At 48.3% G+C, this 15175-nt stretch overlaps 1 protein-coding gene across 8 annotated transcripts in view; it reads left to right on the top strand.

Moving 5' to 3' along the window:
- SLC8A1 (solute carrier family 8 member A1) overlaps positions 1-15175 on the top strand; it is a 314624-nt gene that overhangs the window by 248929 nt on the left and 50520 nt on the right. For 4 of the 8 annotated variants that reach the window (XM_039528183.1, XM_039528186.1, XM_039528182.1 and 1 more), the window contains exon 3: positions 10991-11097. In XM_039528183.1, coding sequence (XP_039384117.1) covers positions 10991-11097 — 107 coding nt within the window. Of the gene's footprint in view, positions 1-10990; positions 11098-11825; positions 11930-15175 lie in introns of those variants that run through there. The other 4 variants (XM_039528187.1, XM_039528185.1, XM_039528184.1 and 1 more) reach the window with 2 other exon arrangements.

Genomic DNA, 15175 nt, shown 5'->3' with positions numbered 1-15175 from the left:
GAATGGAGGTTGCTGGAGCTTCTTTTGTATCTATTACTGTAGTGCCCCCCAGTCATGGACCTACCCTGATTTCCTTCTGTGTTTGTACGGGACCTGACACAGAGACAGTCCCTATCCAAAGGGCTTGCTCTCGCTATAACTTAAGGTTCCGGTTGCTGGAATGTTCATGTCCTTGATGCCAGGATTGGTGGCTTTCATCTGGAATGGGTGACTGCTGTGCCAGGGCTCGGTGGGATTTGAGTGATACGATTTCAAGGGCATGACTTTCTGCTCATTTCAGCTGCTATGACAATGGCAAAAGCCACGGCACGCCGTATTTCACTAACCCAGCTTGGGTATCTGCAGGGTTTCTTAGTAAACTAGACCTGATTTGTGAAGTGTTGTTACAGACCTAAAAGGCAATGGGCCAGGCTCCCAGCTGATGTAATCAGCACAGCTCCAAGGAAGTCAATGGGGATACACTGTCCTGTGCACATGGGTGCAGCTCCCCCAAGTTCTCTGTGCGGCCTTTTGTCAAGGCCTCTGGAGGGGAGGGAGAACAGCCCAGGGACGGGACAGAAATGATGGAGTAAAGGAAGCTCAGGAATGGAAGTGACCACATCTCTGAAATGCAACATTATGTTAACCCCCCACACCTCACTGACAGAAGCTGTGCCAGCCTCCCGGGGGGGGGGCGAAGGGAGCACAGAATCGAGAGAGAGGAGATCAGGGCCAAAGGGGACTTGTCAGAACAAAACTAGGGGTCCCTGGATCTCCGGGCTTGCCTGCACTCAGAATGTTTGCCCTGGTGTAACTGGGTCGTTCTCTCAGTGCAGGCATCCCCCTGGGCTCTTAAAGGGACAGATCACGGAACTGGACTGACAGACTCTGGTATTAACACCTCCTGGCAAGCGGAAAAGAGGCCGCCTAAGAAATACCTGGCGACGCGACCTTCAGGTTGATAGCAAAAAAATGGGCTATACCTGGAACCAGCTAGAGCGAATGGCCCAGGATAGAAGACTATGGAGATCTGTGGTTGGCGGCCCATACCCCGGTTGGGGTGACGGGCATGAATGAATGATGATGATGATGAAATGTGGTAAACTGAGGGTGGGGGGGAGGGGAAAGTTCACACACCGGCTGCTGCAGCTTCCCCTGGTGCTGATTGTCAATCCTCTCCAGCCAAACAGTAGCTATTGTTCTGTTCAGGCCTTAAACCACCCTCAGCCCTACAGCATCAAGCTAGAAAGGCGTGAACTCTCCCCACCCCATCCTGTTACCTCTGATGTGTTGATCCCACTGCTTGGATCAGCCTACTGAAACGTACAACAGGGGTGAGTATGTGGGTCTAACACGGTACTCAAGAACTCAGGCCAGGTCCTGCGGGTAGCTGTACTGCACAGGTCACAGGTGCATGTGTGCTCATGCACGCAAAGAGGATTGATACTCGCCTTTGCGCTCCCCTGGTCCTGCTGCTTCCATGGGCAGAGCCGGTTCCCTCTGAACAGCCACACAGGGCCGCAAACACGGCTCGTCTTTGGTGTGACATGGGCTCCTTTGCCACATCCCCTTTCCTTGGGCCCCCCTTGCCCATCCTGTCTGCGGCAGGGGGAGTGAGTGTCATAAGAGCCCCTTCATCAGCTCTGCACCACAGTGGGTTATCGGTGTCTGGGGCAGCCAAGCTAGCTCTCCTGGCCTGGCCTGTTTTCTGTCTCCTGGCCCTCTTTGCCCTTGTGTTCTGTGAGGGAGGCTCCCCAGTGACACAGCCTTGGCCAGGCAAGGGCTGGGCTACTTGCTTTCCTTTCACCGCTGCATTGCTCCTTTCTGCCTGGTGCAGCGACAGAAGACAGAGCCGTTGTAGTGAAGCTGCTCTGTGCATTACACACAATGGGAAATGACGGCCTAGGAAGGAGTCCTGGGGAAAGGGAACTGGAGGTCATAGTGGATCACAAGCTAAATATGAGTCAACAGTGTAACACTGTTGCAAAAAAAGCAAACCTCATTCTGGGGTGTATTAGCAGGAGTATTGTAAGCACGACACGAGAAGTGATTCTTCCGCTCTGCTCCGCGCTGATTAGGCCTCAACTGGAGTATTGTGTCCAGTTCTGGGCACCACATTTCAGGAAAGATGTGGACCAATTGGACAAAGTCCAGAGAAGAGCAACAAAAATGATTAAAGGTCTGGAAAACATGACCTGTGAGGGAAGATTGAAAAAAAAAAGGGGGGGGTTGTTTAGTCTGACGAAGAGAAGACTGAGAGGGGACATAACAGTTTTCAAGCACATAAAAGGTTGTTACAAGGAAGAGGGGAAAAAATTATTGTTCTTAACCTCTGAGGACAGGACAAGAAGCAATGGGCTTAAATTGCAGCAAGGGCGGTTTAGGTTGGACATTAGGAAAAACTTCCTAAGTGTCGGAGTGGTTAAGTGCTGGAATAAATTGCCTAGGGAGGTTGTGGAATCTCCATCACTGGGGATTTTTAAGAGCAGGTTAGACAAACATCTGTCAGGGATGGTCTAGATCATACTTAGTCCTGCCTTGAGTGCAGGGGACTGGACTAGATGACCTCTCGAGGTCCCTTCCAGTTCTATGATTCTGTGATTACCTGGCAATGGGGGCATATTGTAGAGCCATTAGGAAGCCGTGCTCAAGCCATTAGGAAGCCGTGTGGTGAATTAGCTGATGAGTCGGAAAATGCCTGTGTGTTCCAGCTCACATGGGTACATTCCAGCAGCTCCTGTGTTCGGGCACCATTGGAATTCCCCAGCGGCTCAGCAGGAACTTGTAGGCTGGCTCTGCATTGCAAGTTTAAGAGGCAAACAAAAGATTATGTACTAAGGCCCTTTATTATCAGAAGCCTAATGGGAGAACGGCAGTGTGCTGGGAAAGACAGACCACTACTGTCAACAGCTGGATTGCGAGACTGAGAGCTCACATTGCACTTCTGCGCTGTGCTCCGTGCCAGATCTCTCAGAATCAAGTGGCTGTGCTCTGACTTGCCATCTTCCCTGGGGGAAAGAGCAATCTGGTAATGGGCAATCAATGACCAGCCTTTCCTTGCAGGATGCCACTTCGCAGTGATTTCCATGAGTGGCAGCAGTGGGGGAGGAGTATAAATGTTCTAGCACCACGTTTCCAAATGGGCCTCTGAGTTGGTCTTGCCTGTTTTGCTTGCACTTTTGCACAGCAGCCACAAATGTGCCAAATGTAAAGCACGTTACTCTGTCTGCACACTAGCTGTGAGCCCTGTGTACCTTGGATTCCCTTCTCATTGCTTCTGACCGTTGAGATCAGCTTGGACTCGTAGGCCTGCAATCCCTAGACCAGGGATGAGCAACCTTTGGCCCACGGCCTGTCAGGGAAATCCGCTGGCAGGCTGGGATGGTTTGTTTACCTGTGGCGTCCACAGGTTCGGACAATTGCAGCTCCCATTGGTCGTGGTTTGCTGTTCCAGGGCAGCGGGAAGAGCAGCCAGCACATCCCTCAGCCCACGCCGCTTCCTGCAACCCCCATGATGGTCTCTGCCCAAGAGAGATGATGGCTGAGGAGCCGGAAGCCTAGGGTGGGTGCTCTCAAGGGACCACGGAAAGGTGCCCTGAACCGTGTCAGTGTAATAGATTTATGTTATATAAATATAAATCACTACATCTCAGACAGAAATGCCAGCTGTGTGCCCTACGGCCCCCTCCCTCTCAACCCCAACCTCAAATTGTATAACGAGTGCCTGGGGTGGTGGCAGCCCCCAAGGAAAAAGCACAATGGCACCTCCCAGAAAATATTTCTCCAGCTCCCCACTTTACCTCAGTAACTCTCTCTCTCTCTCTCGCTGAGCCACGTCCTCTATTGGCAGGGGCTGCTCCAGGCACCAGCACACCAAGCACGTGCCTGGGGCGGCAAGCCGTGGGGGGCAGCCTGCCAGTCGCCGTGAGGGTGGCAATCAGGCTGCCTTCGGCGGCATGCCCGTGGGAGGTCCGCCAGTCTCACAGCTTCGGCGGTAATTCGGCGGCAGGTACGCCGAAGGTGCGGGACCGGCAGACCTCCCACAGGCATGTCGCCGAATCCATGTTACCAGCGGACCCCCCGCAGGCACGCCGCCAAATCCGCATTAGCAGCGAACGTCCCGCAGGCAAGCTGCCGAAAGCTGCCTGACTGCCGTGCTTGGGGCGGCAAAATACATAGAGCCGCCCCGTCTATTGGGCTCAGATAACACAAAGGGAATTCCTGCTGACAACCACCCAAGGACCAGCAGCGTATTAAAGGGAGGCGGGTAGCAAAGTGAAAGCTCCCCCAAGCTAGGGGCTCATCAGGCTGACACAGTGAAGGCACCTCAGTTTCATAGCTAGCAGCACACAAGGGAGCATCCTGTGGCCAGCATCCTCATATCCAACCACCTGTGACTCCCCCAACCTGAGGGATCAGGTACCCATTTTGCAGCAGAGTGAACTGGAGGTGGACTTTGTGTGAGATTGAGAAAGTTGCAAACCCATGACCTTCAGAGTTATAGGTGAGGCCCTTAAGCACTCAGCCATTTCACCTCTGTTGGTATGGGGGTACCAAACCCAAACTGACCCCAAGTACAAGAGTGCCTGAGAAAACCCTGACACAATAACATTGCTTCCAAGAGGGATAAAAAGACATGCCAATTGGCGGTCCAGGCACATGGTGCTGCTTCATTTAGACACAGGTTTCTGAGCCTCGCATGAATGGACCGTGGAAGCAATGAACCCTAGCAGATCAAGCTATAAAAGTGATCTGAACACAGATCAGTGTTGCAGTCATTTAGACCCACATGCAATACAGTCCCTGGGGCGGGCACAGATATATGTGCAGTGCAGTCTATAGGGCAGATGCAACATTTGGGACAAAGCAGTGTAGGGATGTGATGTTTGAGCATGGTTATCAAACTCCTCTCACTGTTTAGCCACTCAGCAGGGAGAGCTTTCCCAAGAGATGAGAAAAATATTTCAGAGTTTGAGAGTGTCTGACTGACACATCTCATGAAATTTGTCGTCTTTCTTAAAGCCCCAGCTCCTCGAGGTAGATGGTAGAGGAGAACGTCAGCTTACTTTTAAAAAAATAAATGCAAGTTTCATGCTTATGGAGGAAAGCTGGAAAATGTGACCAGAGTACACCCAAAAGGCTCTGAAACCAAAAAGCAAATAAAAAGAGCACAACTTGTATCATTATGATTTTTAAATCACATGATTTTTAATCTCCTCTCATGATTTTGGGAGCCTGACTCATGATTTTTGAAGGCTTGAGTTGGCAATACAGGTCTTTTCTTTGTGTAAACATTTTGTTTGTCTGGTCTGGGGAAAAGCTGGAATCCTTCAGGTTTGGAGAGTCTTTGTGGAGCTTTTCACATTGATGGGAGGAGACATGGGTACATTTTACCAGGGTTTTACAGGGCTTTCGAAGTGTCAGATCATACCTGTGCCATGTGAACTTGACTTAAAGAGGGAGGTATAAGGAGTGGAAGATGCATCCTGCAGAGAATGCCCGGCTGATGTGCTGACTCAGTAATATTTGCTTTGTGCCCTTTTCGTTGGCAGACCCGTCCATCCATTCCCCTAGCAGAGGGGTTCTCAAACTGGGGGTCAGGACCCATCTGGGGGTTGTGAGGTTATTACATGGGGGGGTCGCGAGCTGTCAGCTTCCACCCCAAATCTCGCTTTGCCTCCAGCATTTATAATGGTGTTAAATATATTTAAAAGTGTGTTTAATTTTGGGGGGGGGGTGTTGCACTCAGAGGCTTGCTCTGTGAAAGGGGTCACCAGTACAAAAGTTTGAGAGCCAGTTCCCTAGCAGCTTCGCCTCTGTTACCTGTTGCACATCAACTGTTTTATATCCAGGGTTGGACTAACTGGCACAGTTGTAGTGTCAGCCAGATGAGGGATGGCAGGAGTCAAAAGTGTCCGCTTTGGAGTAGACCCGACCTTCTTTGTGGAATACTTTGGCACTGTTGGGTGTGTAACACGCAGCTGGTGCAAATCTCTATTAGGAACATGAAGACTTCTGGCAACCACTGTGTCTGCCATACAGCTACTGTGGCTCTCAGCTCCCTCACCTGGCTTTAATAAGCAGATTTTCCCCTAGGAGATTCCTGTCACACTGTGTACAGCAGTGTTGTTAAGGCTATTGTGAGATGGTCATGATTGTTTCCATCCCATTGCAACAGGCTGCAGCAATAGCTGTTAGCTAGAGCGGTTCTAGGTGTCACCACTGGTTGTGTTAAACAGCCAGCACACATTTACAAATCACTACATATGGAGTGAAATGAGTCAGTGTAGCCCCTCCCCTTCTTTGTCCATGCGCAGTCGATAACTTTTGCTCAAATGTGCTTTACTGCACTTCTGTATTTAAATGAAAGTGTCTCCATCCACTCTGCCGCATGCCAGAGGGCTGCAGAGGAAGGAGACAAATTGTTTTTACTGCTTTCAACTTAAAGTACTAATGGAATAAGGCGCACTGCTTTGGACTCCTTTCTTGCTATAATTCAATCATGACTCAATAATGGGCAGTCTAAAAAGGTGTTCGAATTTTTGCAGTGTCTAACTTACTGCCAGATCGTTAATAAGTTGTTTAACCTGCTAGCAGAAACCATGGCCATTTAAGGGACCATGGTATGTTCTGTGCACTGCTTCTGTGGTGTTCTGCATACCAAGGATTTATTCTTATGCATCCTCTTTATGCTCCAGATTGTCTTGTATTAAGAATTACTGCAGCATCATGGCACTGGCTTCCCATGTGATGTCATTTCCACATCGGTTGTTGTGCAGTGCTTAATATGTGCCAGGGCTGAGCCCCAGCAGCTGTAGGTTTGGCAGTTCAGAGCCCCGGCACCTCTGGGCTCGGCAGTTCAGGGCCCCGGCACCTCTGCGCTTGCTGCATCAGTTACAAATGTAAAAAAAATTGCTTTGAGCCCCAGCACCTCTTTCATTACAGAATAAGCACTGGTGTAGTATAACCATTTTCTCTTACTAGTTTACTGCTGAGAATGTACTGTCAGTCCGAACCATTGTACTCTGTACTTAGAATGGGGAATGCTGCTAAAAGGGGAATCTCTCACCTACGGGCGGAGGGTCAAGTCCTCAGCTACTATAAATCAGCATAGCTCCATTGACCTCAATGGCGCTAAGCCAGTTTACACCAGCTGAAGATCTGGGCCTAGCTGTTTGTTTGTTCCCAATACACTGCTTTTTAGAGGAGGCATTTTCAGGACTGACAAATAGCATTCCCCAGGTATTGAATCGAAGATGAGCTGGGCATGGGCTGTTGATTAATTCTAGGCAGCTGGGTACACTGGGCATGTTCTTCTACCTAGAAGAAAAATTAACACTATGTCTTTTTTGGAAGCTCATTTTTAAAGCTTAGAAAAGTCCCCCCCCCCCCCCGCCGCCCCTCAAGAAATGTTTGGAAAAAAATTGTGAAGTTAGAAATACTGTATTACTCTTAGCTTCCTCATTCTGATTCTAATTAACAGTCCACAGTCGCCAGGAGACCTACTTCCACCCCATGCCTTTGGTGCTAGCTCTGTTAATAAGAAAATATTATGCATTGCAGACTTTTTCGATCATAGTTACATTTTACTTGAATGATGCACATTGTCAGTTTCACTTTCATTTTAAATAAGTGATATTGTGTAATTTGTTGAAGGGAATCTCGGAGCCACCGGTAACAGAGAGTCTGATTTAAAACTGATGAATGAACTTGTGGAGTTAACCATTATGCAGACCTCACTGCTTGCTTGTGATATTAGTACTTTTCACTGATAGAGCATCTAGCAGAGAAAGATATAACGTGATCCAATGACTTGCCATAGCTCCCCCCAAAGAAATAACATCACAAAAACCAGTGCCAGATTTCCGATTAGGCACAGTAGGCACGTGCCTAGGGGCACCAGTGTTCTTGGGGCGCCTAAAAGTGGGTTAAAAGTTTATTTCTTTATGGAAAACACGGTCAGCTGTAGGGAGGGTGGGCAATGAAGATGCTGTGCCTAGGGGCGCATAAGATACAAATCCAGCCCTGCACGAAACTAACAGCAGACCATTTCTTCAGATTTGCTGCAGGCCCCCACACTCAGAAAAAGGCCTGTGTGTAACAGCGCTATCGGGGGACTTCGGCGAGGACAGTGTTAATGAATCTTTTCCATCTCCATTGTTTTTTCATGTGAACTTACTCTGTCACCTACTTTGCACTGTATTAAGTGCATTAGAAAACAAAACTCTGGAAAGTGGCCAAGGCCTCCAGTAAGATGATGCCAGGTTTTGATGTTAGTTTATTGGTTCTCTAGCTGTGTTCTGGACATGTTCTAAGCCTTCATACTCATGTTATTGCTAGAACAGTAAATTCAGTAATAACAGACAAATAGTCTTAAGTGACTAGTCTGGATAAGAATGTGGACGTATAGGTCAATTTCCACATTAAGGCCCATGAGAAAAAATAATCAAAATAATTTTGGTTTGAAAAACAAATGTATTGCTTTAAAAAAAAATAGCCTACCACCATTGATGCTTTCTCCACTTCCTTCTGCCTTAGCCTTCAGAAAGAATCTATCTCCTTTGAATTCTCAGAGTGTGAAAGGTCATATCCAGCCTCATATGGAAACCTATAAACCACTAGCTTCAAGAGAGACATCTTTAAAATCATACTTGAATGGCTGACCGTTGTCGTATGCATGTGTCTGTGAGAAGCTGCCGTTTTCATTCCTATGGCTGGTTAGCTTAAACATTTTCTGTTAGCTTCAAGGGGGTGAGTGATTTATTTGTTTGTTTCGAGTTTCAAATGTCAGCCAGAGCCTGTGGCTTTTTGTAGTGAGGTCACAGAGTCCCATCGTTACTAAGGGACCTAGGCTGCCCCAAGCTCTCTGAGCATTACACGCCAGCCTAATATGGAAACCACAGCAAAATGCACAACTTAAAAATAATGGGAGAGCAGTGGCAGAACCGTGAGCCGAGGCTGTAATAGCCCAAGCTAATGCAGGCAAACCTGAATTGTCACAAAGCATTAAGTACAAAATGGCAGAGGCAAAGGATGGAAGTAGGTTAAGTGACTTTTTTTACAGGTAAATGTCCCACGTCTCCAGAAGAGATCCTTGGCTGCTGACAATGGTTTTAGCCCTTTATAAAGGTTATTTCACCAGATCCTCGCTCCTGTGAAGAGTGGTTGGCTGCAGTTGTCTCTCTCAGTAATGGCTTTTTACTGTGAGAGTCAGGGGGTAGCAAGCCTTTCCCAAGAGTGGGATTTGAGGGGAGGGGATGGGGTCAGAAGATTCGGGGCTCACGTGTCAAAGGGGAGCTTGGCCTGTGGCATCCTGACAGTTCTGAGTCTGGCCTCAAGGGCCACGATGGCCATGCAGCCTTATTCAGGGCCTATTCTCTCCCCTTCCTACACAAGAGAGTTCTGCGAGCCTCAGCTGGTGGGGACTTTGCTTCCAGGCTTTTCTGTCAGGAGAGCATGTTTTGCTCCCGGAGGATAAACCTGAGTATCACCTCCTTGAACTCAGATCCCTTCAGAGCTGCTGGGATCTGCAGTTGAGGAGAGGCTTTGGTTCTTCCTGATTGCTATAGAGCTATACTTCCAGGGGCTATCACAGACTATCCCCTAAAGGGATGTACCCCGCACAGAGAGAGGGGTACAAAGTGCAAACTAATGCAAGCCTCACATGTTCCCCCCAGGCTGGGGCCCAAACAGCTTCACTCTCGTCAGCCATCCCTCCCAGCTCTGGCGAGTGGGACTCCATGGAGCCTGCAGGTTTGAGGGGCTCAGGGGCAGACAGCAGAGTTGGAACGCCTCTCCTTCTGCAGGGCCTGGAGTGAGGAGAATGGGGCCCTGGAGGGAGCAGCGTGGAGCCCTCCGTTTTTACTCCGTGTTTATTTAAGCAAAGCTCCCAGGGTCTCTGGCAACCATTTCTACTGAGTGAAGATTTCAGGCCTCAACCTACGCTTGTGCCCAGTGATGATCACAATGATCCAGCAAGAGCCAGAGACCAAAGTGCTCACCAGATCTCCTGGTGACACTGGCAAGGCCCATAACAGGCTGGGTGGACTAATGGGGCAGGCTCTCAGGGGAATGTGGGGCTGGGAACTGTGCTGGTTTTTAAAGGGCCCTAGACTGGTCACTCTCTGTGGAAATACCTCTGACCTGTATGAATTCCAGATGTGAGCGAGCACATGTCCAAGCTGGCCCATCAGAGTAAAGGCCAAGCAGCCCCCAGCCAGCGCTCCCCATTGGATTTAGGGCCCATGGAAGGCAGAAAGGATGGGACCTCAGGGCTGCTGTCCTACCAGTCGTGTTTCAATTCCATGTCAATGTAGACACCCTTGAGGTGGCTGAGACATTAGTAGTGCATGTGTGAACGTGTGTACATACATGCACACAGATTCTATATACAGCCCAGAGCAGGGCTTTCAGACCAAAGGTCCCTTCCATCTTCTCAGGGCTTCTGCTTTTCTGTCTCACACTCTGACGAGCCTGCTGCTCATTCCCCACTTTCCTCGGCTTTGATTGGGGCGGATTAACTCGGGACCCTGTTAATCAGTGAGAGAGGGACCCTGGCATCCTTGTGCAGGATTCCATGTGCTTCACCTCTCCTCCTCCTAGGGGACGTGACTCGGGGGCAGTCTCCTCCATTCCCCAGGGAGGGTTACTGTGGCAACGACCACTATATTTCACATATCATGAAGATCCAGAGGTGCAGCATGTGAAGAACACAGGCCAAATGCAGCCATAGGGGCAGTGGTGTTAATTCCATACCAGCCCATGGAGTTTGCTCCTACTTATCCCAGATGTGACCTCAGCCCCATAGTTCCCAGGGTGCATTTCAGTGTTATACCTGAGCCTTATTGTAGAATGCTGTGGGATGCTGCTTGGCTGCCCCCGAGATAATTACTTGATGAGTCTTTGCCCAAACTAATCTCCTTTTGACGTTTCTGTCCTCCCTCCTGTTTCTCCTTTTCTTCACTCTCCCTTTCCCCCCTTACTCTTGAATCTCTATTCTTCTCTGTTTCAGCAAAACGATATCAGTCAAAATAATTGATGATGAGGAGTATGAGAAAAACAAGACCTTCTACCTTGAGATTGGGGAGCCCCGTCTGGTGGAGATGAGTGAGAAGAAAGGTGGGGGATCTGCTCTGAGGCTGAGCCCAGCCTGCGTGCACATGTCCTGGTCACTCATGGATGCCTGGCACTTTCCAATACATGCAATCTAAAACATGCCTTCCTCTATCTATGTCAAAGAGCAGGAGTCAAGTCACCAGGGCCTGGAGCCGACAACCTTTATGTTTGCACTTTGGACTCCAATTTCGGTTTTCCATACTTAAATTCAGACATTATGGGTCTGATTATGAGCTGGCGTAGATCAGCATAGCTCCATTTACTTCAATGGAGCGATGACGGCTTACACCAGTCAAGGATCTGGCCCTTCATAAGTTGCTGGGGTGCTGCTGTTACTTAAAAGCAAAACCAGTCCACCTCCTTTTACGGTTCAGATACTTGGCACAGAGCTATGAATAGAATCCAGATGCAGATTGGCTGCAAGCAAAGCAACCAAACCCTCTGGTGTTTGGATTTCCTTTTCCATGTAACGCTTATGTGGTGCATGAACCATAGCTCCCCACAATGTAAACCTATCTACTTCATTTCAGAGTTACGTTTGTGGAGTGGCTCCTCTTTCAGAATGAAACAGCCTAGGTGCAGCGATGGACTTTCTGCTCTTTTACATAAGTAACTGAGGCAGATGTGCTCCTCCCTTCGTATCATCTCGGTAACCATCTCGCCTGGTTGAACTTAAAGCATGAGTGTGTGACGCCAACCATTTGTTTTGCCTTTGTCTTGTGTTCCTACAGGAAATTCATTACCCTTAAAATACTTGACCGTGAGGAGTATGAGAAAGAGTGCAGTTTCTACCTTGTGCTTGAGGAACCAATATGGCTACGAAGAGGAATGAAAGGTGTGAGAGTAAATCCAGACAAACTCTCAAGAAATTGTAGTCTGCTCTCTCTGTCTCCCTACTCTCACACTTGCTCTCTCCTCGCACTTGGCTTCCAAATATTTTGCCATATCTCCTCTCAAGCTTAGCAACTTTACCTTTTTTATTGTTTGGCGGGTGTAACTCTGGTCCCAGTGACTAGCTCCCACTGAAGCAGGGTTGGCATTAAATACAAACTGACTTTTTTTGCCAAGTTTCATCTGTGAACTGCTCCCACTTGTGAGGCAGTAAATGAAAACAATTCTGTGAATAAATCACTAGGAGTTCATATTCTCTCCGTGCTATCTAGGGAGGGACAAGCTCACACACACTGCAGAGGTGCTGTCAACCAGGAGTTTATGGCAGCATCTAGCCCCCACAAAGTGATCACAAACACTAGAGCGGGTCTGAGATTCCAGCACATGCAATGTGGGAAGACAGAGTGTGAATCCTAAACTGTCAATTGCTATTGCAACAGTATCAGAAACAAAGACATTTCAGTTGTGTATTCAAAATTTACAGCACTGAAATGTCACATACAAACATTCTTTTAATCTAGGAGAAAACAGTCTCTTTTTTAATTAAAAAAGGCAACTGCATCATTTTTAGCAGGAGATAAAGTAGACCCTCTGTTTAAATAAAAATCACATTCATAACTCAACATTTTTAGCTTTTTACACTGGTAATGAGCATTCAATGAGATCTGAAGGTAGTTCAAAATCAGGTAATTCCAGTAGGACCACTGTAGTCAGGATTTCACCCAGTGAATCTGGAAGTAAATAGGTAAAATGCACTGAAAGTACAGTGACCTGGACATCCCACTGAATCCTCATAAGGGTGATGAAATCAGTTTCCATCACACAAAATAAAAACATTTCTCTAAAGCACGTGCAAACATTTCATCGATGATTCTTTAATCTAGCAGAAAAACATCTAACAAGCTCCTATGTCTTGGAGCTGAAGCTAGAGAAAATGAGACTAGAAATAAAATTCACATTTTTAACTCTGAGAGTACTTAACTATTTATCTAAGGATGTGGTGGATGGAGTCACTTGGCATCTTTAAATCAAGGCTGGGTGTCTTTCCAGAAGAGATTTTATAGCTCAAAGAGAAGGCAGAAAGCATTGGGCAAGGTTCTCTCGCCCATGCTGTACAGGAGGTCAGACTAGATGATCATAATGATCCCATCTAACCTTCAGATCTCTGAATCTAAGACTTAGGTACATTGTTATCTGCTTTGCTGAATGGGGACCTTAGCAAGCTGGTGTTTGAGGAAGCTCCATAGGAATTTACAGGGGGCAGCTGGAATAGTGGTGTTAGCTCCCCTGTGCCCTCCATGTGGGGAGTTGGAGACTAGGGATAACATAAATGTAGATCTCATAGCCCTTGCCACACCCCATCCAGCCTTGGCACTCATTAGTGACCATTCCATGCAGGGCCGGTGCTACCATTAAGGCGAACTAGGCGATTGCCCAGGGTGCCAAGATTTGGGGGCACCAAAAAGCGGTGCTCCCAATTTTTTTTTTACAGCGGTTCCTCCCCAAGCGCGCGGTCGCTGCTCCACTTCTCCCACCTCCCAGGCTTGCGGCGCCAATCAGCTGTTTGGCACTGCAAGCCTGGGAGAGGAGGGGAATTAGAATGGGGGCGGCGTGCTCAGGGAGGAGGCAGAGCAGAGGTGAACTGGGGTGGGGAAATGCTGCACGGCTCCCTGGGTGGGGAGCTGCCGCGGGGGGGGGCACCTCATGGTGGGGAGCTGCCGCAGGGCTGGATGGGGGGCGCAAGGTGGAAGTTTCGCCTAGGGCGCGAAACTTCCTTGCACTGGCCCTGCTTCCATGCTAGCCTGTTAGGTCCCACCATGAAGTCTGCCTCTACATCACACGGGGCATGCTGAGTCCTTACATCCAGCACATCCACCCTGTGCCCCGCTCCCAACCTCTGTGCAGGACATCAGTGGTGCAGAGGGCATTGCTTGGGCTCCCCACACCTTGTGGCATTTCACCTCAAAGAAATAAATAGGCTTCCCTTCTTTTAGACTAAATCCACTCATTTGCTGACTACCCCCTGATCCAGCAAAGCATGTAAGCCTGGCCCCGATTCAGGAAAGTAAGTGCTGCCTTGAACAGGGATAAGCATGTGCTTAAAGCTAAGTGTGTCCTTAAATGCTCTCCTGGATAGAGATGGGCTTCAGCACAAATGTGGGTCAGGGCCATGTGTGTCACATGTGAGTAGTCCCAGTTAAGTCAAGGGGGCTACTCACATGCTTAGTTTCATATATGCTTAAGTGCTTTGCAAATGTTGGCGCATTTAGACTGAAACACAATACTATTTATTTTAGTTCCTTTTCCTGCAGTAGGCAAAAAAAATACCCCTTGTTACAGAAAAACAAATGAATAGGAAATGTCTATTCACTGGTAGCTGTCTGCTTTTAAAAAAATAATTAAGCTAGTTAATATAAAAGAAAGAGAATAATCTGGATTCGTTTAATAAATTACACAGACAAGAAATTCAGTTCAGTCCGATTCATCTTTACTCAAGTAAATGCATGATTTTATCAGGCTCAAACAATTCTGCCTTTAGAAAAACTAACTTTTGTTCACTCATTAAGTTGTTCAGTGGCTCTAAATCCAGGCCTTTCTAACAGCTGGGTACATTTCTAATCCTGATCAAAGGCGCATTTTTCTCAGGGCTGGTCCACACTAAGAAGCGGGGTCGAACTAGGGTACGCAAATTCAGCTACGTGAATAGCGTAGCTGAATTCGAAGTACCCTAGTTCGAACTACTCACCGATCAGACGCGCGGAATCGAAGTCCGCGGCTCCAAGGTCGACTCCGCCACCGCCTTTTGCAGTGGTGGAGTACCGGAGTTCGAACTATCGCTTCCGGAGTTCGAACTATCGCGTCCAGATTAGACGCGATAGTTCGAACTCCGAGAAGTCGAACTCACCGGGTCGACCCGGCTCGTAAGTGTAGACTAGCCCTCAGAGTGCATTCATAGGAGAACTAGGGGGAAAGGGACAGGTGCAATTTTGTGCTCAGTGAGTGCATTCATCAGGCAGTCTTAGAGCACAGGGACCAGCCGGACACCTCTGCCCCCTACTAGGTTGATGCTGTCTTGCAACATTTCCTAGTTGGTTAGTTGCATTGGCACTGCCATGCATAAGAAGGCAGCCAGAGCCAGCGTGCTTGGAGCTGAATCCACCATACACTAGCCAGAGCTCAGGAGTGATTC

Source organism: Mauremys reevesii, linkage group 3 (assembly GCF_016161935.1).
Source record: "Mauremys reevesii isolate NIE-2019 linkage group 3, ASM1616193v1, whole genome shotgun sequence".
NCBI classification, from domain to species: Eukaryota; Metazoa; Chordata; order Testudines; family Geoemydidae; genus Mauremys; species Mauremys reevesii.
Note: the sequence above shows the minus strand (reverse complement) of the source record. Positions and strands in the feature narration are given on the sequence as shown.